The sequence below is a fragment of the Drosophila teissieri genome, chromosome X, assembly GCF_016746235.2.
Source record: "Drosophila teissieri strain GT53w chromosome X, Prin_Dtei_1.1, whole genome shotgun sequence".
Lineage (NCBI taxonomy): Eukaryota > Metazoa > Arthropoda > Insecta > Diptera > Drosophilidae > Drosophila > Drosophila teissieri.
In genome coordinates this window covers 11,257,671-11,282,536 of record NC_053034.1, presented here as the reverse complement: position 1 = coordinate 11,282,536, position 24,866 = coordinate 11,257,671, and the positions used below count along the sequence as shown (strand labels likewise).

The 24,866-nt window shown below is 38.4% G+C and overlaps 1 protein-coding gene across 3 annotated transcripts in view; it reads left to right on the top strand.

Annotated features, from left to right (window-relative positions):
- The window catches only part of LOC122623215 (partitioning defective 3 homolog), a 35,345-nt gene that overhangs the window by 2,540 nt on the left and 7,939 nt on the right, over window positions 1–24,866 (top strand). The window contains exons 1-2 of one of the 3 annotated variants that reach the window (XM_043802229.1): window positions 16,257–16,335; window positions 24,065–24,396. The exons of the other annotated variants lie outside the window; for them this stretch is intronic. Coding sequence (XP_043658164.1) covers window positions 24,214–24,396 — 183 coding nt within the window. The 5' untranslated portion in view covers window positions 16,257–16,335; window positions 24,065–24,213. Of the gene's footprint in view, window positions 1–16,256; window positions 16,336–24,064; window positions 24,397–24,866 lie in introns of those variants that run through there. 3 annotated transcript variants of the gene reach the window in all.

Sequence of the window (24,866 nt, the reverse complement as noted above, 5' to 3'; positions counted from 1 at the left end):
CTCAAATTCGTCGAGGTCCTCTATAATTAATCAAAAGTTCAAGGGGAAGGGCTCGTCCGATTCCACTGGAATTTTCCAGGGAAAATTCAGATTCGAAATCAATTTCGGTGTGCGGGGGATCTCTTTTTCCTTTTCCTTTTTCTCTTTCTTTTCCTTGTTCTTTTTTCCCTTTATTTTGATAATGATTATGAGTTGTGTTTTTCTTTGCTTTCCGAAACGATTAAGTCATAATTTAGATGGGAAGCGCCCTGGGAATTTTGAACTTCCTATAAGAATTTATTATCGAGCCTTGGACGATATAAGAGATTCTTACAGGAAGTTTGTAAATTAAAACAGGGTTCTATTGGATTTCTAAAATAGTAGATTCTGAATAGATTCTTACAGTAGAAAGTGAGTGGCAATGGAAAGTGCTAGTCCCAAAGGCCATCATACGTTTATTGCAGGCTAGAGGAAAAGCTACACTAATTAGGCGTTTTTTGCAAACCACAAATAGTCCGAATCCGAAGTCTTCTGCATTGCATTTCCGGCGAGGATTTGGTTTCTGGCGGGGATTGGGGGGTCTGGAAATGGCAATGGACGGGGGGACCTGTGTGGTGCTCGATCTGTTGCAACGTGTGTGAATTTTTGTTTGCTTTCATTGTCTGGCCAAAAGACGAAACTGTGTCAGCTGCAATTAAGTGCAAGAGCCAAAAGAGCGAAAAGAAAGGGGGAAATAAACAGATCGGAGGGGCTACCAACAAATAAGACGCTTTCCATTTCGCGATCACGTGCGCCGTCCAATTGCAGACCAAAAATCCAACCTGCTAATTATGCAATTGCATGCAAATGCAATATATGTTTGCTGCACCAACTCTTATATCAAACCCTTGAATAGATTCCAAAAATATCTAAGAAGAATCCTAAAATAATGTACCACAATCAACCATACTCGGTATAGGAAAATTTTAAATTAAAATTGGAATACTGATGATAGGGTTTCATATGACAATTCATATTCTTTTACCCTCGGCTGTTAACTCAGTTTGTTTTTTGCAAGATCAACGAAATCGAATGACTTGCAGCTAGCTGCACTTCAAATTCTTCGGCACATGAGATACTATTGTATCTTTTATATACATTTCTGCTATTCCGAATCCGTATTTTTTTTTGCAGCTGTGCGATCGCCGTTTTTTGTTTCTAGTGCTCTGTTTTGTTTTTCGCTTTTCGTTTCATTATCTTTTGCTGCCAACATGTGCAAACTTATCATTGTGTGTAAGGTGTGAAGTGGAATAGGATGTATGAGAAGTGTACAAAATGATAAAAAAAGTGCATAGAGTGTTACCAACTGACCTATTGCAATAAAATATATATAACTTTCTTGCTGTTGTCATATGCGGTTCCAAGTGTGAGATAATTGGGATCTTGACAATACTGGTCCATTGTAACTCGGAATTTAGTGGAGGAATATAGGTGAACGTTGGTATAGGAAGTAATTATTGGGGAAATAGAGAATTATGAATAAAAAAATATAATCCCAATATAATATATAGTAACTCGAAATCTATTAGACAAATTTTTTTTAAAAATATGTATGTCAATCATTTAAATTGAGAAACTACTAATAATCATAAATAAATATATAATTGTTACGAATACTATAGCTAATACAGCTAACCTTCGAAATATCAAAACTAAAAGGGTGAACGCGTTGATAAATAATTCGTTACATTGCTAGTAATGAACTTGAAACTGCCTTTTAAGGAGTCAGCTATAATTCTAGAAACTCGATCCATATGGCAAATCGATTCGCAACCTACAAAATTGGCATAGAGAATAGTTTAGGAGCAATATGATATTCCCGCTTGCGATTCCTTTGTTCTTGCTCGACTTTGGTGGGCGTTACGTGTTATCAAAGCTCAACTCTTTCGTTGTCTGTTTATTTGGTTTGCCCTGGGAAACCAGAGAGATATGGGTGTACAAAAAATACAGACAAATACGGAGTATAAACCCAAGATGACAGAAGAACAAAAATTCATTGAGCATTTTCCTTGTCGCTGTTGCTGAATTCTTCGCATTAAGCGGCAACAACGGCGGCAGCAAAACCAGTTTTGCACAATTTGTAAATTATTTAGTCATAAAAAAATATATCCAGCTCTCTTCTTTCGCTCTCTCGCTCGCTCCTGTGCTGCCATCTCGCTTGCACATTGTTTGCGGTTAAATTTTTTGATTTTTCTACTCACGCTACTAATTGTTAGCGTATTTTTTTAAGTGCGCTCTAATTGGTTTAAGTCAATAATTACAATGAAAATATGGTAGCAACACTATGAGTGGAAAAGCGGAAGGGGATCTATGGGGTTTTATGTTGGGGCCAGGCTTTGACAATGGCAAATAATCGATAAATCCAAGCGGCAAACACCTTGGCCAGTTTCTTTTTATGGCCACTGGAATTTCGTTAGAATTTCGCTGGCATTTGGCTGAACGAAGGTTGGAAATTTCCGGAATCTCATATATACTAGAAATGAGTAATGGATATTCATAAAGATTTTGATGAACTTCAAATCTGCTATTACACGACATTAGAAGATAACTTTTATGAATTTCTATCATAATACGTATATAAATTCAACTATTTTCTCTTCATTTAGTTAATTTTATTGTTCGGCATTATCTTCGTTTCCACCCGCGATCTTTCGGATCTTTCCCCTGAACATTGTAGATAAAACATTTTTGCAGCTGTTGGTCGAACTGAAAAATGCAAGCCAATTATGAGAGACTATGTGAGAGGCCTTCCACCAGGCTGACCAAAAAAAAAAAGTAGAAACCATTTAAGGTGGACCTACCACACGCACACGTACGGTCCACCCCACCCATTCGTAGATAATCTCCATTGGCATCTGCATTTCCCACTTGCCCCTGGGAAACTAACGAAACTAAAAGAAAATGTGGTCAGAATGGGAAAATGTTGAAAAATCAATTGGAAGTTCATTTTTTCTTTGCAAAATACATTTTTTCTTTCTAAAATAATGATATATATTTCAATACAAGTTGATAACTCCCATTAAGAAGTAGCTTGGTATTTCCAAAGTAAAACGCTGTAAGATAAACAACTCCAATCAAAATTCTTTATCGCAAACAAGTCAGTCTCAGTCAGTGCAATATAATGAAATGCCTGACTTCACTAGAACCCCTGCCCCTGGCCACGCCCCCAGAACCTCGCCGCCTTTCCTCGGGCATCAGGTAGCACTGTACTACGTACAATATCGTATATGTGGTATAGTATGTAGGCTCGAACCCAAACCCATACCCATACCTATGCCCATACCCATACCCGAACTCAGACTCAAACTCAGTAAAACTCGACTCTTGGGGGTTGTGACTGCAGCTATAATAGTTTCTGTTTTGTCGGTTGGCATGACAACAACCTGATTACACGTCTGTACGTTTCTCCATTCTGTATATATACACTTATATTTATATATATATACAGATATAGTTATATGGCAAAAACAACGGGCTACAACAAAATAGCAGTTGACTGCGTCATTTTCAATATAGCCAGGCCATATTAACCAAGCCATAGATATTATTATTGCAGTGCATTGTGGGCTGATTCACTTGGCCACGCTACCAAATTGGGAGCGAGAAATTCAATTGAATTATCGTTTCTCCACTCCACTCCACTCCACAATATATCCCCAGTATTTAGTTTCTAGCTCGATTTGTGTGTAATTGAAATTGGAAACAATTTCAAGTGACACCCACTCACTAGCCGATATCGCAGACATGGTTCGCCTACGGGTTCTTCGATTAATTTCATTATTTTATTATTCTACAAACTGCAGCGATCGATTGGATATGGAATTACTATTCCAATTGCCAGTTGCGTTTCCCAGAAGACAACTAGCTGAATATGGCTCGATTGCAGAGGGTTCCGTGAACTAAAACGATTTGGTTTCAGTTTCAACTAGAAGAAAAATCGAAAGTAATCAAAAAGGAGGCAGCATATCTTTCCATACATCTTATAACCTTATATTATATATTCTTATATAATACATCCCCACAGTGTGTGATAATTGTTTGCATTAGTCACGAGAATTCGTCACTGATTTGGAATTTATTGCGAATAATTGCTATCGATTTATTGTGGTATTGTTGTTTTATCCCCTTAATTTTTTCCGCACTATATCTCCCGATTGTTTACATTGTATTGCATGCCAAATTGTTTCCCCCTTTATGGACACAGAAACTCAAATTTGGTTTCGAATTTGTGCTAAGGAAAGGGGTTATGAGAAGTCGGGGTGTAAACGGACATATTTGAGTTGCATTTGCATGCCTGGCACGAGTGCACGATTTTTTGTTGCCTTTTTTAGGAAATTACTACCTCGAGTTGCATTCTCTATGAAAGTTTTCCCCTTTTTCCTGTCCATAAAGTCATCTATGTATATCAATCTGCTTGCATTTGAACTCGTTCTATAAACTTTTAGTGCGGACCCAGCACAAATTTTAATTTTTTATTGAAAATATTTACAAAATCGAAAAATTATATTTATATTTTTGCTTCTATGGGCTGCCTTTCTAGTTTTGATATATATTGTTTAGATTCACCATTTAAAGTATTTTTTTAAGGTGCAGTCTAGAATGCACTTTTTATCATATCGTGTAGAATTACAAAACATTTTATTGCCACACTAATTGAGTATCTATTTTTGGTCACGCACGTGTGTGTGCACCCACCGCCCTACCGCTGCCACGCCCCCGTTCGTGCCGCCCCCTTCCCTTTTGTTATTTTGGTGGTTCACTTCCCAATTGCGGTGGTTCGTGTGCTCCAGATGGGTTTGGTTTGGTGCCGCTTCCGTTTTCATGTACACTTTGGGATGCATTTCAGGATACGAGGGTTAATACCCATTAATGGGTAACGGGGGAAAAAGGGAGTAGCAGCTGCTGTTTAGGCTGCAACGACGCCTTTCAATGGCAAAAACCAACAGGCCAAAGGCAAATTAATTGGTTAATATTATTACTGGACAAGCTTACGGTGGCGGAAACATCGAAACACACCTACCGAAATTTAAGCGATTGACTCCCAACTCACCTAACTCACCCACCAACCCTACTTTGACTTTACCCCATTTATTATTATTATATCATTCAAATTAATGAGAAGTAAAGAGAGTTCAAGGTGGGGGGCAGCACTCTACGTCATATTCATGCTTGGTTAGGTCGCCAAGGTGGCTCAAAAGATCATCAAAAAAAAAAAGAAAAAAATAAACAGAATTGGGAGGTGGCGGTGCGTGTGTGTCGACAAGCTCCATTGAAGGGGAACCCCGGGGTCAAGTGCATAATATTGGCCAAATAGTTCAAGTTCAAGCTGAAGTTGTTCAAAAAGATATTACAAAATAATTGCTTAATTTTCGTATAATTATTCTATTAATCAAGATGATAAAAAGATGATAATAAGTTACTAATTATGGCTGCTAGATTTACATTTCTATTCGTTTTATCCAATTTCTTCCATTGGAAAATCTCTTTTCGTCTCTTTCTCTTTTTCCGTGCTTTTCAATAAAATTCGAATAAGAAAACACGGCCATTTAGTTTGTGTTTTGTTTATATATTTCAATTTTTTATAATTGGGCTTTGTTCAAACTAGCTTTGTTTTGTTTTGTCATCTGAAAAACGTGGCAACAAGACGAAAACAAACAAACCGACATCGCTTAACAATGCAACGATCTGCTGGTCAGTGGAGCTCGAGTGGGCGTGGCCCCTTCCGCCCACCGCCGCCGCCCTCTTCCCGGTCTATTTTTTTTATATATTCTCTTTTTTTCATTGCACAAAAGCATTTTCTGTGCGGCAACGTGACGTTTTCGGGTAATGAGTAAGCGCGAAATAAACACGGTTGCTAAAACACTGATAAAAATATTTAAAATAAATAGAAGATAGTCCGACTTATCGTCAAAAGTGGTACAAAATGTACAAACATTATGTTGATTATTTATTTATTTCAGTTATAAATCCCTATTTATATCAAGTATTGATTTAGGTGATTTCTTATAAAATTACTCAATCAAAAGCTTAATTTGCATTTCCATTTAAATACATTCAATTTGTTTTGCCTGTGATTCATTGCTCATTATTATTTATCCTTTCGATCGGACCTCTTCATCGTGTAAATATAGCATGTTGTGTACCATATACCGTACCCCAAAAAGCGTTCAACCGATGGCGATCGCACATGCCTGATATAGGCACGTATCGGAATGTATCTTTTTTATTTATTTATTTTTCGCGAGTGTTTGCCAAAGGGGTTGGCTTGGGTCAACTACCCAAACCCAAACCCAAACCCAAACCCGTACCGTAACCATATCCGTGCCCATCGCCAGTCATCGACAGTCGCAGCGTCACCATTCATCAGCCATAAAGTACCCACGAATACACTCACACTCGTACACACAATCGCAAACGGTTGTTTGGTTGGTCAACTTTTGCATTTCATTCCCCGGGTTCTCTTCCATTGCATTTGAATCCATTCCGCTGAATTTTCAGCCAACTCCATCGCCGGGTAACCAAAAACCCAGACAAACGCTGTTGCAATTCTATGAAGATCTATAAATAGCAAGTTACATGAGCATTAGATTATCCAACTTATAGGTTTTTAACTAACTAAGATTGTTACAAATTAAAAGTTGCTAACTATTTTGTGAATAATTATGACGAAATGTGTGAATATTCTATAACATCCCCTTTGTAGGGCATACTTGTCATCTTCGTCTGGGCAGCTACTGTGCTTGTTTTCTTAACGTTTTTATTTCAATTTCAATTTGTGTAATAACCAAAAACGTAAGACTCAAAGCAGAACGTCGCTCACGTTTCGGTGATAAAGGCAAAAATAAGCAAGTAGTAGAAATCAACAAAAACCGCATTTTTCTTCTCGGTGATGCAAAGTAACAAAAAAGAAATAATGCAAAAAACACCAAGCCTGACTGGCTGGAATGCCGAGTGATTTGGCAGCCAACGGTTATTGAGTTCAAAAAAAGAGGCGAAAAGCTGGGATTGCGCCGTTTTTTTTGGGCTAGGTCAGTTTCAGTTTAGCTTTGGCGGGCAATGAAAGGCGATACTTCCAGAAATCAAATAAACGCAGCCATTAATTTTGGAACAGCTTTTGTTCGGCCCCAATTAATAAACGTTGTTGTAGTTGTATTTAGGCATATGTCAGCCCGAAATTAACATTTGGCCGACGACTGTGAGTCACTAGTTTGTATATTTTCCCCCTAAATAAAACTACCTATCGCCTTTATCTCCCTATATTTGTATTTATCCAGGTGTTTCCTCTAGAAAAATACCAAACAAAAAAAGAGACGTGAAATTTTTACAAATGATTCATCCAAAGAGAGAAATAAGAGGCAGTGCCAAAGAATGTCGTTGATGAAGGCCACTTCGCAAAAGGCTGTAAAGATAGTCTTGTCTCGACTTTGGCTTCTTTTGGCTTCTTTTGGGTTTTTTATTTTGCTTTTATTTCGTGACCGCTTTTCGTAGGCGCTGCACGTGCAAATGCTTTTGAATGAAAATGAAAAATAGGCAGGAAGGTGAGCCAAAACCGCAAAAGGCAACGGCGATAGCTAAAGCCACTCTAAGAGCCCCCGCAATTGGGCCACGCCCAATCTAAATTGCGCACTCGCCTCCCCAACGTGTTTAATTAATTATAGACAGTCAGTGCTCGATGAGGTGGTTTTTTTGTTTAATGAGCAAGCTTAAACTTGCAGTGCACTTTATGATTTGTAACAATTAACATGTATAGTTTTTATATGATTATTATTTGTTTATTACTATTATTTCTGCTTAAAGATGCTAAGGTACCACTGTACTTTGAGCGGGGGCGATGCTCTTTGCCCAGCGAGAGAGAGCCACTCGCCGCTCTTTTTCGCATGCGCTCATTTTACGCTCTCATTTGCTCACTTTGCGTTCTCGCAAAACGAAAGACTGAGGCGACAAACTCGACGACTGGCGGCAAATGGCGGACGAAGAGAAAGAGTCGTTCCAATTGAGCAGGCTATCGCACATTTATATGTGTGCATGTACATTTGTATGTACGTAAGCAGAGGTGTGTGTACAATGCACCCACATGCCACAACAATAAAACTAACAACAACGCTGGCTTGGCCTTGAAATTGCTTAGCAACAACAACCCTACTTTTTTGCACGCGTTGACTTCAAATCGGTGGGCAAATAACAAGGAAACACCAACAAATCTTCTTTGGCTTGCAAAAAGTATAAATAATTTTAACATATAACTATATTTTAGTTATTCTTTTTTTTACTTCGCTTTCAGTTTCTGATTATCTTCAATAAAAATCAGTTAAACAATTCTTTTACTTTTCATTGGACATTATTTATGGCCTAAAAGTCACCCAAACACTTTCCATTTATTTTTGTGGAATGCAGAGACAAACGCTTCCACTCTGCGCCCCTCATAATTTCTAAGCATTTTTGGGCATTTAATTTCACTTCCATGAACAATAAAAAACTACCAGAAAAGAGTAAATTTAATTTCTATATAATAACCTTTTTTTTTATTTAACCCAAAAAAGGGAAGCATAAAAAAAGATTTGTCATCGCGTTGTACTTGCCTTTGTGCATAGTATATTTCCATAGTATTACTTTATTTTCAACTCTGTTTCTTTATGATAATTGTTATTTGTGTTGAAATATTTGTTTATTTTTGTTGGCCTGCGCAAGCCAGCTTACGAAATGATGTGAACTTTTGCACAGGGTTGTCTTGGTTCAGGGTTTCTTTTGGTTGATCATTCCTTTGAGAGTTTTAGGAAGCCGGAATTCTTGCCACAAAATGTGTATTTGCCCGCACAGTAAAATTATTAATGTTTATGATTCCAAAGCACAGAAACCAAGCCCATAAATGTATCTTCTTATTTCGGTTTAATGTTGTGTCCCCTGTCGTTCGAACGAATTCCTGGAACCTCGGGAATCGTTCGACCTGAGATGGAATTCTCTCAACTATGGCAGGTCTCTACAATTCACAGATAAAAAGAGGGTGTGCCAGGGAATATATATATATGTGTATACAGGCATATAAAAGTGGTATGGTGTGGGTATAATAGAAAGGGGCTTTGTTGTAGTTCTATTTGAAGTACGTATTTAAGTGGCATTTAGCATGAAATTGCGATCCTTTTGTTTGTTGGCCAGCTTGTCTTGCGTTTGTTTGGTGTCTGAAAAAGGAAGCTTTCATTTAACGCTTTCTATGGTGCTACAGTGGGACCTCTAGAATGGCACAAAAGTTATGTGTATATTTCAAGTTGAAATACGTACTATAATTTGCAAAAAAAAAAAAGGAAAATTTAAAACAAAATGTGACCAAAAATCGTATTTCCTGGCAATAAACAAATGAATTTATCTTGCCACTTCCATAATAACTTATCGCTGTTATTCACTGTACGGCTGCGTTCTGTGTCATGCGACACACATGAATGTAAATCTCGGCTTACTCTTTTTTCCTTTGTGCGTGTGTGGTGTGTCGTCTCTTTTTTCAATTCCGCAAACAATAAATTATATTGTTTTTGGATACCACAGCGGCGATGTGGAGAATAAGAATAAGACGAAGCCTTTCTTCATCTTGCATTTCTCCACCCGATCTTTGCTTTTGTTTGGCCAGCAGAAGAATGAAGATAATAAGAACAGTCAGAAAAAAATCCCCAAAGCGGCATCCAGTTACCAAATACAGTAGGCACTCGTAAATTTGAATATAATATGATCTTATACTTGGGCTTTTAAAATATTCTTCTATGCTTTTGGTGTAGAACAAAGCTAAAAATATGTAATATTTATAAATAAGTAAAATATTTTCTATCCTAAAGTTACAATTTATTAGTTTGCCCTGTTGGAAAGAGGATCGGTTTTCTTAGCGCTTTGTTGTTCGGCATTTTCTTTGTGGTTTTGGTAGGGGACCCAGTCGATGGGATTACCTTACCTTATTCACTTGATTGATTGGATGATTGATTGACTGATTGAGTGAAGTTGCAGCTACATCTCCACGTTTTATCTCCAGCTGGTTTGCCTTGAAATAAATGCGTTTCCGTCGTTTCTTTTCTTTGACGCTGTCTTGGCTTTTTCATTTTCTTCATCACCTGTTGCCATCTCACTTTCACTCGAATTGCCTATCTCTTTCTGGCTTGGCTTTTGCATAACCACGATCGAACGAGCTTTTGTAATGAACTCTGACCCCTGAAAGCAATCCCCCCCCCCATTTCATCGCCCCTTTTAAACATGTTGATGGCATTGCGGAAATTCACACACATTAACAATAAACAACAAAGATACAAAAAACTACGCAGGCCAAAATGAAAACAACAATTTAGGCTTGCGCAATATCCGATTGGTTTATTGTTGTCTTGTTTTAGTTTTAACTTTGTTTTTTTCTTTTCTTCGTTTTTTTTTTTTGTCAGCTATGGAGGAAGAAGTGACCCAAGCCAAGCCGCTTAGACAATTACAATTAGGAGCGACTGGTATTTTCTAGATTTTCTTTGTTCGTTGCCTCTCTGGGTCAGTTTTTGTATTACTTTGATTTGTTTCGCTGGCGCTAAGTGACTTGGCTAAAAAAATGGAGGAAAATACAAGATAAGTGCTCTAAATGGGACAAATAATGATGAATCATTAGATCATGTTGCTAATGGGAAGAATTACTCATCGGATAAGTGTTAAGAGCTAACCGAAATGCTGTACAAACTTTATTCAAAACTTACAAGCCCTCTAATGTGTAATAGATCTGATTTGAAATCCCTCATGAGTATTCGGTTTACGAGCCTTGTGTATGGCTTAAATTTCATGGCTTTTCTCAGAATTATCTTGGCGCATTCCCTATGCACACATCTCCATTAGTTAAATAGTTTCCCACACGGCATATCCATCCCCAGCAATCCAGGATACTCAGCACATTTTAAAATTCAGAGCAAGCAGATGCATAAATAAACGTCAGGCACCACTCGCTCAAAAATGTCAGGGGTTTGGCTCGGCTTGGCTTGGCTTGGTTCTTGGGTTTGGTTTGGTTTGGCTTGGTTTTGGTTTAGATTTGGTCCTACCCATACCCATACCCGTTCCCGTTTCCATTCCCATTCCCCGCGAGCTCCCTGCCTTTGACACTGCCATTCCTCTCACGTTTCCCTCGCTCACTGCGTGTCAAATCAAAGTGCGACTTGAGTGCGGCTCCCCAAAGATTTCCCCCGCAGCCCGCTCCCTCGTAATCCCATCCATATGGAGGCCCCACCCCCAACACACGACAACAACGACCGCGTACAGTGGAACCTTTAATTATGAAATTATACAGTACTATTACGCCAGCAGTGTCAGCTAAAATTGTAAAATATTACAAGTCAAGTTTGAAACAGGAATAATAATAGTAAATAATATATTCGTAAAATAAAAAGTATATTATTGGTTTAAAAAAGTGGTTAAGGAATAGCAAAAAAATCCGTAATGTTATTTTCCCAAATATTTGTAAAAATGATTTCCACTGTACTACAGTAACCACACAACCGCAGCAACAACAGCGGGCAGTCACGAGCCACCGACTTTAAGCCGCTTGTAATTGATCGTGTCTTTGACATTAGAAAAACATTTTCTCTCCCTCCGCCCCGCTCCCAATTGTCATCCTCCCCCTGCCCCCCCTAGTTTTTCCCCCCATGTCTTGTTGTTGCTGTAGCTTGTTGCATGAAAATGTAACGCAAGCACGAGACATCGTCATCCGCCGACCAACTGGTGCACGGTGGCTAATAAAGCGCACGCAGCGACAGTAAATCCACTTAGCGGTGGGTGGTGGGCGGTGGGAGGTGGTTTGGTGGCTGGAGTGGGATGGAGGTGGCGAGTGGAGTCGAGCGGTGGAAAACAGAAAGGAAGCCGCACAAATGGTCCAAAAGATTCAGAGAGTGTCAAATGAAATGAGACGTGGCCGGAGCAACAGGCTATGAAAAAAAGCGAGGGAAGTTCACTACCGATACAGTAAGCATACGATAAAAACATTTCATAATGTATTTGAACAGAATTTCAATACACTATAATATAATCTGGACATTATATTCATATATGTTGATCTGAGTAATTAAAGTTTTCTAATATACAATATCAAAGGGAGTTCACTCTATAGAACGCACACTGTATATATAGGAGACGCAAAATGCATGACTAATTCGTCTTTAAGATAAAAGTGACACAAATGCCTAGCAAAGAAAAAATACATTTCAATTTTATATGATAGTTTATTTATGAAATTATTTATAATTATGAAATTCATTAAGTTTAAACCTCTATTTATACTATGAAGAAACTCGAATTGTTTAGGTTTATTTATAATTTCTATTTGAAGCCCACATATTTCCGCAATGATTCAACTTTTTTATTTTAATATCTAACTAGAGCACTTATCGTAAGGAAAACGTGTAACCTAGTTTTGTAAACATATCAATGGACTTATTATCACTGTTCCAATTTATTGCCTACCCCAAAAATGAACACACAAAAAAATGCGTTGGTAATCTAAAACTAATTTTCTTTTTCATTTCTATCTACTTGCAGGTAAGATAACAGCTAGTTAATTGAAACAACAGTTGGTGGGACACTGCGAACAGGTATGCCGCATGGATGACCCACTTGAACGAGCATTTATTTCTACTGACAAATGAAATGCAAGCACCGAGCTGACACATGCCATGGGTGCAGTGAGTCGTAGTTGAGTACTAGTTCCAGAATGCAGAGATTCCAGTCTACATATGAATATACTTGCACCAAACTAAACTAGGCAGGGCTCCCAAGTCACAGCTCCCATATCTTATCAGCCCCAGGCGATCGATGCATGTTGCAAGCGCAACAACCCCCCGAAAAACACAATAACAAAAATCAACAAAATACCTAAAACAGGAGGGGAAACAACAAACACTATTGGGGTAAATGGGACAGCGGGGAAACCAAACAAATGCCAAAAAGTAATAAATTATTTATGTCTGGCGACGATACTCAGAAACAACAAAAAACAAAAGACCAAAGACAATAGATTCAGAACTAATATGTTTCATAAAAACAAGAAAAAAGAAGTGGAACCAAAGTGTTCCATTTTTACACAAATCGAATAGTTCAATTTTATAAAAACTAATTAAAGCAGGTTTTTTTCTAAGCTTTTAATATTAAAATGGTGATTTCTGTATGTTTTTCATATTACAAACAAATGATCTGCCAACAGAAATTTACGTACTTTTTACCGTGTAAAATAACCGTCCACCAACACGCCAAATGGTTACAGCGGACGTTTTTTGTAAGTAGTTTCATAGTTCGATGTCTAGATGGCGCTGTTAAGATGAGCAGCATGCGATCTTCAAAGTACGTTTTAATCAAACGAAAGAATCGTCAGTCAAATAAAACCTTAATTGATGTCGGTTTTATTTATTTATTTTATTCTATTGCTACAACTAAGAACTGTGTTATCTTTCTGATACTACAGTTTTAAAGCAATTGCATGATCATTTCCGCTAGAGGTCGCCTTCGAGTTAAATGTTAAGTCTAGATGGCGCCAATTCAGTGACTGCCCATTTTGAGTTAAATTAAAATTGAAATCAGTAGGTGAGAAGAGATGGCGACCTTGAGGTCATCGAAGCGCAACAATTACAACCTGCCACCCACTTCTGAACCTCGTTCTTATTTTGACTGGCTACAGAACAAAACAAAACCAAAAATAACCGAAACGGAACGGAAAACAAATCAAAACACTCAAAAAGCCATCGAAAATTGGGTGAAATGGTGAACGAACTTAACATTTTGTTTCTCCACCTGCATCTGTGTGCGTCTAAATCTATTGTTTAAACACACACTCGAGCCATAAAGCCCAGATGCTGAAGACAATGGACCAGTCGAGCAACTTTGTCTTAAGCACGCGAAACTGCGAAAAAAAATACCAACAATAAAACGAGACCAGCTGCTCGAAAACAGCTGAGAAGTTTTCAATAACGAAACCACAAACTTTTCAGTTACAGAGAAAAATAAACTTTTAAGCATTAAATTAAGTGAATTTTGTGGTGTTCTTACAAAGAACTTTGAACAGCTAAGCCTAAAACCCAGCAGGTGCATCCGATTATATTTCGTGTTTTATCATAACACAAAGTTCAAGTTTTTTTCTGTGCACCTCCTCGTTATATATTTTCCCACCTCCCCGGCGACTTATTGCTCATTAGTTATTGTGTGCTCGCATTTTGGCTGATGACAAAGCTTTTTTTTTGTTTGTTTATTTTCATTTTTAAAGCCGAACGGAAGTTTTGGTTGCTTACAGTTTGACAGTCACTGACCGAACAATGGGAATTTGTGTGTAAATGAATGAATGATGGAGCCAAAGAAAGGCAAATATATAATTGCTCAAGAACGGAAACTTACGACTTGATTGATGACTCGCCTGATTGAGTGATTGAGTGGTGAGCCGGTTAGGAGATAAACCTGTGCGAAATGAATTAATTAAGTGCAGTCTGCAGTCAGAACCCGATGAGCTTCAATTCACACACCAGCACACAGAACTACTGGCCACTCACTCTTTCTCTTTTTTTAGGCGGATGCATAATTATGCCGCTAATGGTAGCAACAAATCGGGTACAGTGAACACTAGGGAGCAAGAACTTATGGCAAAGAAGGCATTTTTAATCATTTTGCGGGTTAACATTATTATTTCATATTGAATACTTGCCCAACCAATACTTTCCAAATGTAAACATAAATATATCCTATAATTTGTGATTGTATTAAACATTGTGTTACCGAACCAGTACTGTACTAGTAAGTCTAGCAACAAATTGAATTTATGTATTTATTTTTTCTGCTGTTTCGTTTCTCTCATTAATTATGCGAATGTTGCCGAGTTTTTCCACCGCATTTGCAGTTTTGCTGTTTTGTAGTTTTGCTCGTGGAAAAAGGAAGCTTTCCAGTTCGTTTGGTTTCATAGCGCGAGAATTTCAGCTGAAAAGCGGAATAAATGCCTAGCAAACACTAACAATTGCAAATGCACTTGAAGGCCGGACCAATGTGGTTGTTGTTGTTGCTGTTGGTGTTGTGTTGGTGATGTGGTGATGTTTTGGTCCCAGAATAAGTGGAAAAAGGAAACTGCTAATGATGATGATTACCATCCGACCATCGTCATTATCAGGCGTCGCCGACATCGTCGTCAATCGTTCATGGCATTCTGTGTCTAGTTTGCCTTGCCTTGCCTTGCCTCACCTTCCTGCCACCAACAACAACAACAACTACTACAACTACAAAAACAGCAAGTACACCGCTTAACAATGCCAACGACGTCCTGGCGTCAACTCTGCGTTTCCCTGCCTTTTGTTTCAGGCCAAACCCTCCTCCCTCCTCCTCAAACTCCCGCCCATTCCACTTAAATTTGCATTCAGCGCCTACCAGGAAGGGCGGGTATATGGATTATGGGATGGCATAGGTCACATCGGTTTATATTTGTATATAAGATGTATATGATCCACTTAGGATCAATTAGTTGGCCGAGCAAAAAGGCATAGCTATAAAAGGTATAGATCCCTTTCAAAACGTAGCAACTGTTTTAGGAATTTTGGTTTTCATTTTATGATTTTTATGTAGGTTTTCAATTTAAAATGTTTAGTCCGCTCATTTGTATTTATATCATTATCATATCATTTGATTCGTTATTTTACCCTTTCTGTGTGTAGGGAGTTTTTTAATACCATATATCCGCATTCTGGGCACTTGTTGCTTCTAATTTAGCTGTCGTTGTTGTTGTTGATGGTTGCATCCCCTTTTCCTGCTGCTTTTTTTTTTGTTTTTATGTTCTGCGCATTTGAGTTTGCGTTACGCTTGACAAAGTTCTTCTGCGCAGTGTTTGTTGTTGTTGTTGTTCTCCTTGCCCGGTGGTCATTTGCCAGTAGTTTGAGAGCCACTGACACCGCCTGCACTTGCCAACGCCAAACGCAGGTGAAAAGAGAGAGCGAGAGAGAGAGAATGGTTATGCTCTCTGAGCACACTGCAAACAATAATTTAAAATCCCTAATAAATATATTTTAAAATAATGCTAATTTTAATTTGAACTATATTTTGTATATATCTGAGAGTTGTTTTATAAAATATATATGTAGTTTATTTCGTTTAGTAGCGCGCTATTTTTGCGAGTGCACGCGATCTTACGCTCGCTCTCTCTGTCTCTTCGGCGGCTGCGATTGGTGTGTGAGTGTGAGTGCCGTGAGTGTTTTGTTTTTGCGGCCGCACTTCACTTCGCTTCAGAAATGCGTCGTCGTCGGACGTCGCCGTCGCTGGCCGCCGTCGTCGGTACCGCAATTGTTTAACACAATTATTTTAACGGTTCGCATAAAAGTGTAAAAATAATATAACGAAATAATAATAAAAAACGACTAAAAAATGTTTATTTTTTGTGTTTTGTTCGAGTGCCAAAAAATAGTGAAACCCCACAGTTTGAAGATCATTGTGCTTTAGTTGAAACTGCAAGAATTTGAGGTTTATCTAAAGTTGGCTGGCGGCAGCCGATAAAGCAATAGATATATATGTATCTACCAGGACAAAAAACAGTTGAGATTAAATTCCAGATAACACAAAAGTGTCTTATTTAAATTATGCGCAAGGCGCAAACACTTGTTAGGGGTGATTCTTCTTATAAAGGTTTTCTTGTGCTTAGATTCCCATGACGAGCGAGGAAATGCAGGAAATGTCTTGACATGCACACACATACACTCGAAAAAAATATGCCCAATAGATATAGTAGTTAAATAGGATTTGACCTGAACCAATTAAAAGTTTGCCAGTGAAAGAGATGAGATTCAGGACTTACAATTTGTATATATATTTTCTAAGTTGTAAAATGGAATTATTCCATTTATTTAAAGGCACCTGTACTTGGGTAACGATCATGAGTGGGAATCTTCCCACCATATGGCCAATGTGCCCTGCCTTGGCGTTTTTATTTTTGTATCTTTTAGGTGGCTTCTTTTGAAGTATGGGATCGGATCCTTTGACCTTTCACATTTTCCTTTCGCCTACCTTCGCATTTCCACATCCACATCCTTGTTACGACGGCTAATAAATCCATTTGGGTCTCCAATTTCAGTTGATTTTACTGCTTACGGCGGGTAATTAGAAGCAGACACATTTCCCACATTTGGACGGGTGTGATGATGGCAATGGAATTCACTTTGCGATAGGGTTTCACGAAAATATTACGTACCGCATTGGGTTGCCAAGGGATTATCGTATGACTTTACTTTGCTCACGGAATGGAACCCTTTTCCACCATTTTTATCATTCTTACAGTAGATTCTTAAGGTAAATTCTAAAAATCAATGTTTCTGGTACACCTACCACTAATTGATATTCTTTTGGTCTTCTCTCAAAGAGTTTGTAGTTTTCTGTTTGATGGAATACCTGCCTTTTGTGTGAACAAAATCTTAAGGGATTGGAATTTCAACATTTGAATGAATTTACTTGTTATCGGCTTTGGAAGGGATTTCAATATGCCGTAACCCAAACTTGCCTAGATGCAATTTAAAGATACAGAACGTAAACTTCTATTATGAGTTGCAGGAAGTTCTGTGGTATGTGCCACTAAATCCATGGGAGCTGCATATAGCCTTGATTGCAGCGACTTTCACTTGGCAGGAATGCAAAGAACAAGAATCCGCATCCGAATGCGAACGCGAACTGAAACTGCGGCTCCAACTTGGTACATATATCGGAGCAGGTTGAAGAGGCGGGGAAACCGGGGGGCGTGGCCGGGGAGGGAGCCAACTGAAGGGGGCGGGGGTGGGTGGTTCCACCAGTTGGAGTTGCCGCTTGAGTTGAGCTTGTGGTTGGCCTTCACTGACTTTGCCATCGATTGGGTGGGTCTGACCCACTAGAATGCGTCCATGCACAGATGTACATATGTACATATATGTATGGATGTATATAGTAAAGTATGCATAATCTGTGTGCTTTCGATTCTTTGAGTTAATCTTATCGTTCCGCACAGATAAAATAACTTTCGGGTTACGGTTGTGACTTCGAACTGATAAAATATTTTCACCGTTCGCTGTGTTCTTTGTTTTTTTTTTTTTTTTTTTTGGGAACGAGAAGGTTTTTCCAAACATTCGATTGGGGTAATCTAAAGCACGAAAGGTCATATAACTATTTTTGTGGATCACTCGGTGGGGCTCTTGATGGTTATAAATGGCAATCTTGGTTTCATGATCACCCAATTATTGGATTATCGTTTGAAGTGGTCACTTCCCGTACTTTGAAACCCGATAATATTAGCATTATTAGCATAGGGGTTTCTTTGGCTTAAAAGGAGGGTTTAATATTTAAAATTGATGAAAACTAAATGTTAATAAAATTACAGAGAATCTATTTGTTAGTTACGTTTGTTTAAATATTTACTACATTGTTTAGTTTGCCATTTTTCAATACCTGTGCCATTTCCCGTGAATTGTAATGTTATGTTTGTCCGTTTTTCACCAAAAATAAAACGATACCAGCTATAAAAGCCGCAAAAGTGGCGACAGAAAAACAAAGCATAAATACCAATAAATCGCTGGTGGTTGGCCATCAAACAAAACGAATCAAAACAATCAAAATGCACAGTTAAAAGCCGGCTCTGCTTGATTAACTGTTCGTTAATAGTATTTGTTGTTTTGGCTGTGGCTTTTGGCTTTTGGTTGCCAAGCCGCCAAGTGTCACCAAAGTGGCTTTAAACAAAACTAAAAGTAAATAAATACAAACTTGTTGCTTGCAGACGACAGTGAGTGAAAGTGACAGTGAACTCAATTGACCTGAAACGAATACGAAATACGAGCACGTGTTGTATCTGTCTCTATCTAGCGATATCTCTATCATGCTCTCTCTCTTTCTATCATCGCCTGCCTGTCTCTTTCGCAGCGTTATCATTACCATTTTTTGTTAGATAAAATGCGTATAACTGAGATATTAAATAATGCTTGAGTAATGCGAGTTGGTGAAGCTTACTCAAGGGTTTCAAAAGCACTGAGCACAGAGCACTCTTTCGAATCTTTATTACACTGAAAATACAGATAAGATGAGAATTATATCACCACAATTGACATATATCTGCATTATTTGCCTCTGACTGATAAGTCATACTTAGAAAAGGTGACGGGTCTTTCGCAAAAGAGAGCACTTTCTGTTCTATTTATATGTATATACATATGTGTAATGTATTTTCTCCAAGTGTAAGCCCAGCTTTTACTTTTCTCCCCAACTTCCGTACTTCCTCTGCCTTTTCACGTGCAATTAAGCACAAGTCGCAGCCGTTTAAATCAATTAAAATCTGTGTTACTCAATCACAACTACTCATTCGCCCAAAAGTCCTCCCTTCTCCCTCGCCGAGGGTTCAGTCAACTTTTTGGAGCCAGAAAAGCGAACCGGTTGGGGATATTTCCCTTTCCCCCCTCTTTAAATCTCTTTAAATATTTTTTTTCGGCAATGGCAATTACGAGGCAACGTTAAAGTTAAAGTTTGTGAGCGGCTTTTGTTGTTTACCATTTGTCTGTGCGCTCACTGTATTCAACTCACAGTTCAGTTTGTGTCGACGACGCTCCACTTTAGAAATGGGTAGGAAAAAGATGAAAGTTTTTCCCTGCTCAGCTGCAATTAATATTAATACGTAACAAACAAACAAAAAAAAAACGAAGAAACGTTAGAAAAAAGTACATTAAGTAAACAATTTCTAAGAGTACACAAAGCGTCACGTTATGTGGCAGCTACTCAAAGTCTTTCCTTGTAAGTTTCCCAATTTGTCCAGATGTCAAAGGGGCGAATAATGTGGATAAGGGTTATACGTAGTAGAAAATGGTATTATCTGTTCCAAGGCCCCCGACTTGACTCACACACTTTTGCATTTGGAGCTAAAACGGGTGGGGTAATCATTTGTTTACCTATCAGCGGAAATGTGAGCCAAGCGCGTGTTTGTGAAATATAATTTGTGATTCAGCTAGGTATTTACACAGTGTTATGGAAGATTTATACTCGATATATACCGAAGGGAGTCGGATGTAAATGCCAGTTTTCGCACTGAAATTAGCAGTACACATGGTTTATTGGTACAAAACAAGCATCAAGTTTTTCTAAACCTAGAGATTTCTTTATTTATGAGTTCTTTTATAAGGTTTGATCCATTCCAAAATAATTAATAATAACTATACTTAAAGGCTCGACTAGTTCTGAAACTGTTTTAATAAATTGCCCATAAAATCCCACATCATTATAATAATGTGTTGGCATTAACTTCCGCGGTTCTCAAGCCATTGATCTTCACTAAAGTGTCGCATAATTACCTGGGCAGTAATTAAGCCAGAAGGAAAAAGGTAAAAAGGTAAAAGCTGGGAAAAGAGCAAAAAGCAAAAGTTGATGAGCCGCAATATAGTGGTAGGTTTCGTTTTTCCCCCCGATCTTCATACTACGCATGATGGGTGTTAAAGGTTCAAGCTCTTTTTCTTGTCAGTCTTTCAGTTTTAGTTTTTTTCTTTTCTTTTATTTTTCTTTTTGAGTAATTATGGCAGGCTTTCTTTGGCCATCAACCTGGAATAGAGTGGGGTTTACGACGGAACTTGTGTCACTTTTGCTGGCTTTTCTTTTTCCACGTCCATTGTGAAATATTTTCCCGCGGGCCAGCGACCTCGGCATATGGGAAATACGCTGGGTGACTAGATGACACCCACTCGATCCCATATCTCACTATCATCATATCATATCGCAGCGATTGATTATAATTAGAGTGCTTAATGTGATTGGGAAAGCCAAATCGAATGGGGCTGGCCGGGCCATTAGAAAGCGTTGCAATTGACATTAATAGCCTCAAATGGCGTCGACTGCATTTCACTCGGTTTTCCCGACAGCTTTGTTAGGCTTTTCCTCCCAAGAGGAACAGCAGCTGTTGTTTTCATTTGTACCATTTTTACCATTTGTACCTTTATTGTAACTGCAGTGACCCACAGCTGCCCTTCGCAACCCCAGCATATGTTTTCAGCTGGAGATGGAGATGGGTGCAAAACAACTGAATACAATAAACAGACCTGGATCTGCATTCAATTATCTGCTAATTATTTGCGCAAATGCCCTTCATGAAGCCATATTATTTTGCTTTCGTTGTGTTAATCACATCGCTGATTTAGCTGCCTGCTAAAAAAAGGTGCCGCCTCTCACCTTTCACTTGTTTTCAGTTTTCTGGCGTCTTGAAAGTTCGCGTTTGGGGGAGAAAGAAGTTCAATTGTTTTACTGGGCTCACTTATGAAGAACTATTTTCTAGGGTTTGGTTTTCGCTGAAGTGGAAAGATATATATTAAGTATTTAATATATTTAAATTAATTAATAACTTTGAGCGGATAATCAAACATTTCTGTGTTACTTTGATGACTTTTATCTGGTATTTCTTGGAAAATTCTTTCTTACTTCGCCTCGGCGTTAACAATAATGTTATTTAAATTAAGTGCCACGCCTCCAAGCCGTTGGCCCGCCCCCTTGTGCCTGCACTTAGCTGTAGTTATATCTATTTTTTTTTTCATACATTTTTCCACTCTTTTCTGCCGTTTGCTACACTTCATTATGGGGGGTTTTCTTCGGATTTTTGCAGTTTTTTCCCGCCCTTTGCTGCATGGCATGCATAATGACAGCGTGTAATTTGGCCTTTCTTTTCTTCTCCTGCATATTTCCTGCACGTTTGTGGCACTCACATTTATCCCCCCCATCTATTTGAAAACCCCACCTCCATTTCCCCCAACCGATGGAGATTGGGACCTCACGGCATCTCGTGGGTTGTTAAAGGCCTGATTGCGAATTATGGCCACCAGCTCTTTCAGAAAACTGCAAACTGAAATCGGAAAACTGAAAACTCGAGCGGAAAGCTAGCTAGCTGGCGAAGGCACAAAGGAATCGGCGACGGGGGCGGTTGCATGTCTTGGGGGCGTGGCCGCGTCAGAAAACTTTATATGATCGCATTTTATGCTAATTTACGAGCATTTTTCTCCTTTCAATTAATTTCTTCCCATGGGAGTGGCATCGCTGATTCCATTATAATATGCATATGTATTTATGATATATATGGTTGGGGCATTATTATATAGCCATTTCTATGCAGGCGGCGTTTTTATTTTCCGATTCGCAGCCAAGAAGGGATTTGCTAATTGATAATTCAAATTGCTGCGTGATCTGTAATCGAAATATATGCTAAATGTATAACCAGGCATTTTCAAGTAAACAGGAAAATCATATTTAAATAATTAATTATAGTTTCTTTGCAATGATGCAACTAAATTTACTTTATTTTAAAATACACAATGATAGGGAGTGTTTTCTCTGAGAATTATCTTTGTAATGCTGGAAGTTGTAGAGTTAACAGTATTAAGGAATTACAGATTTCTTTTCTTTCTACTAATTGCATATTTATTTAATGAATGATAAATCAATCAATGAATGCTTTACTGAATGAATTCACTCTGCACAATGACTACATTCGATTGAATGGAAATGGTAATGAATGAGTTAAGCAGGTGACCTTTGAATGATCGTGCGAATTACTATTTACGTTTGCCTCACGGGATTTTCGATTGAAACACAAATCTATTTTATTTTTCATTGCTAAGCGTTAACCTCTTCACATACAACATCAAATGGCTAATCAGAACACACATCCACTTTTCGCTCAGTGTAGAACAAAGCAGTGAGTTGGTTTTATTTCTGCACTCGACTTGGGTTTTATTTTCGGCTTAAGCAAATATTGGCTCGGCCTGGAAAAATGCTTATGCGAATTTCGGGGTCTATATAAACATATACATTCAGCACATACACAAATAAATATTCCGAATGTATCTGTATCCGTATCTGTATCTGCTTTCAGTTGATTTTTCTGTACTAAGGAGACTGACTGCCTTTTGCTATGTCTGAAATTTCTAGTAGGCAAATAAATCGCATTTGCGAGCGGGGCATGGTGGCTATGGGAGATATATCTTGTCATGCCTCAGCGCGTTGTTGGCGCTTCAAAAAAAAAAAAAATGGAAAAATGCGAGCCATTGTTGTTGTAGTTGTTGCGAACCGAACGTCGCATTTATTACAGGTGTGTCGCACCATCCATCTCCCTCGCTCCCACGGCATTGGGGCATTCGGGCTGCTCAGGTGCATAATCAAAGCGAATTTGTGTGCGAAATGGGTTCAACTTGCCGCCGTTGCTGCCACTGCCTTTTTGCTGTTGCAACTGTCCGTTGTCAGTTTTCAGTTGTCAGTTGATTTATCTACATATTAATGCATTATATATGCATTCTATATATGTAGATATATTATGGAAAAATGCCTGAACACGAACACACGATGTGTCGTCGTCGTATGTGAAGGGGGAAATATGGAAAATGTTGGCCGTGCAGGCCGGAAAATTGCTTGGGAAAAGGCCTTTGCTTTCAGCCAAAGAGTCTCGTCTCAGAACCGCAAAACTAGTTTTTCGTAAAATAAATGTAAAACCCAGTTAAAAAAATTTGGGTTACATTTTTGTTGAATGTGCAGAATGAAAAACCGGGTTACACATATGTATATAAACCATAAACCTTGACTAATTGTGACTCGGCATTAATTTCCACTTGTTTTGTTTTGAATTTGATAAGTGATAAGTTTGTTTATCATCGACTCACACAACTTCCATTGACTGACTCGCTTAGATAACTGATTTAGTTAGAAAATCTGGCAGAATTCATGTACAAAACTCCTTCGTGTAGAAGAAGGTGCCATTCACATCGTTTTTGTGGCGTCTACCACAATATCTTACCCATAATTTCCAATGTCGTGGACGCGAGTTGTGTTTTCGTTTTCGTGTGTGCCAAGATAGCATTTCCGTGTGCCACCGATAAGGCAGCCAATTCACACTGCAGTTTGATAGCGTTTTTGATAGGCCGACACTCAACGGTTGCCGCATTGCATCACCGATAAGAGTGTAGACCAAATGAAGAACAACAATAGCAATAATCATAATAATAACAATGGCTCAAGCACAGTGACTAAGCGTTGAATCACAGCTAATAAATACCATTTAAATGCCACACAGTTTCCGGTGAAATGTTCCTCAAATCGAAATTAATCGGCAGTTGCAAGAAAAAGCCAACGAAAAGCGAACAATAAAACGGAGAAAATCAATCGAAATAATAACAATAATAATAAAAGCAATCAGCAAATACCAAAGATCGCATTTGAATCATGTTCGACGTGCCGCCAAAATGTCCTGCGTTGGCCAACAAACTGGGCGGTCTCTTTGGGTGGCGACACACCTACAAGGTGGCCGCCAAGCACGAGGGGATTCCCCATGGACAGCTCCACAAGTCCTACTCCCTCACGCTGCCCAAGCGACCGCCTTCGCCATCGGCCTACTCGTGTGTGAAGGTAAAGATCGAAAGATATAGGATACTACCCCAAAGAATTCCAAAGTTTAAGATCCAAGATCACTGGGAAAAATCATTAAAATAAACGAAATATCATAAAACAGTGTTATAACATACATCTATCACATATATCACAACGCACCTAAGTATATTATTGAATAATGAAGCACTTTTATATCTTTATTACATATTGAGTACTTACCTTTATAAATAATAAAAATATTGATTGGCAGTAAAGTATGTTTGCATATCAAATATATTTGTTAATAAAATTTAAATAGTACAACATTATAGCAATAATTCAATGAGATATTGTAGATATATTTTTCAACGTGCCGAGATGCACACATGCCAAATTCAATCACAATCTCTTTTGGCATTCCTCCAGTTCGACCACGCCCACATAGCATTTTCAATCTTTTTCTGATATATGAGATCGCGATCGTGTTGTCGACTCGTTGCCGCATAATT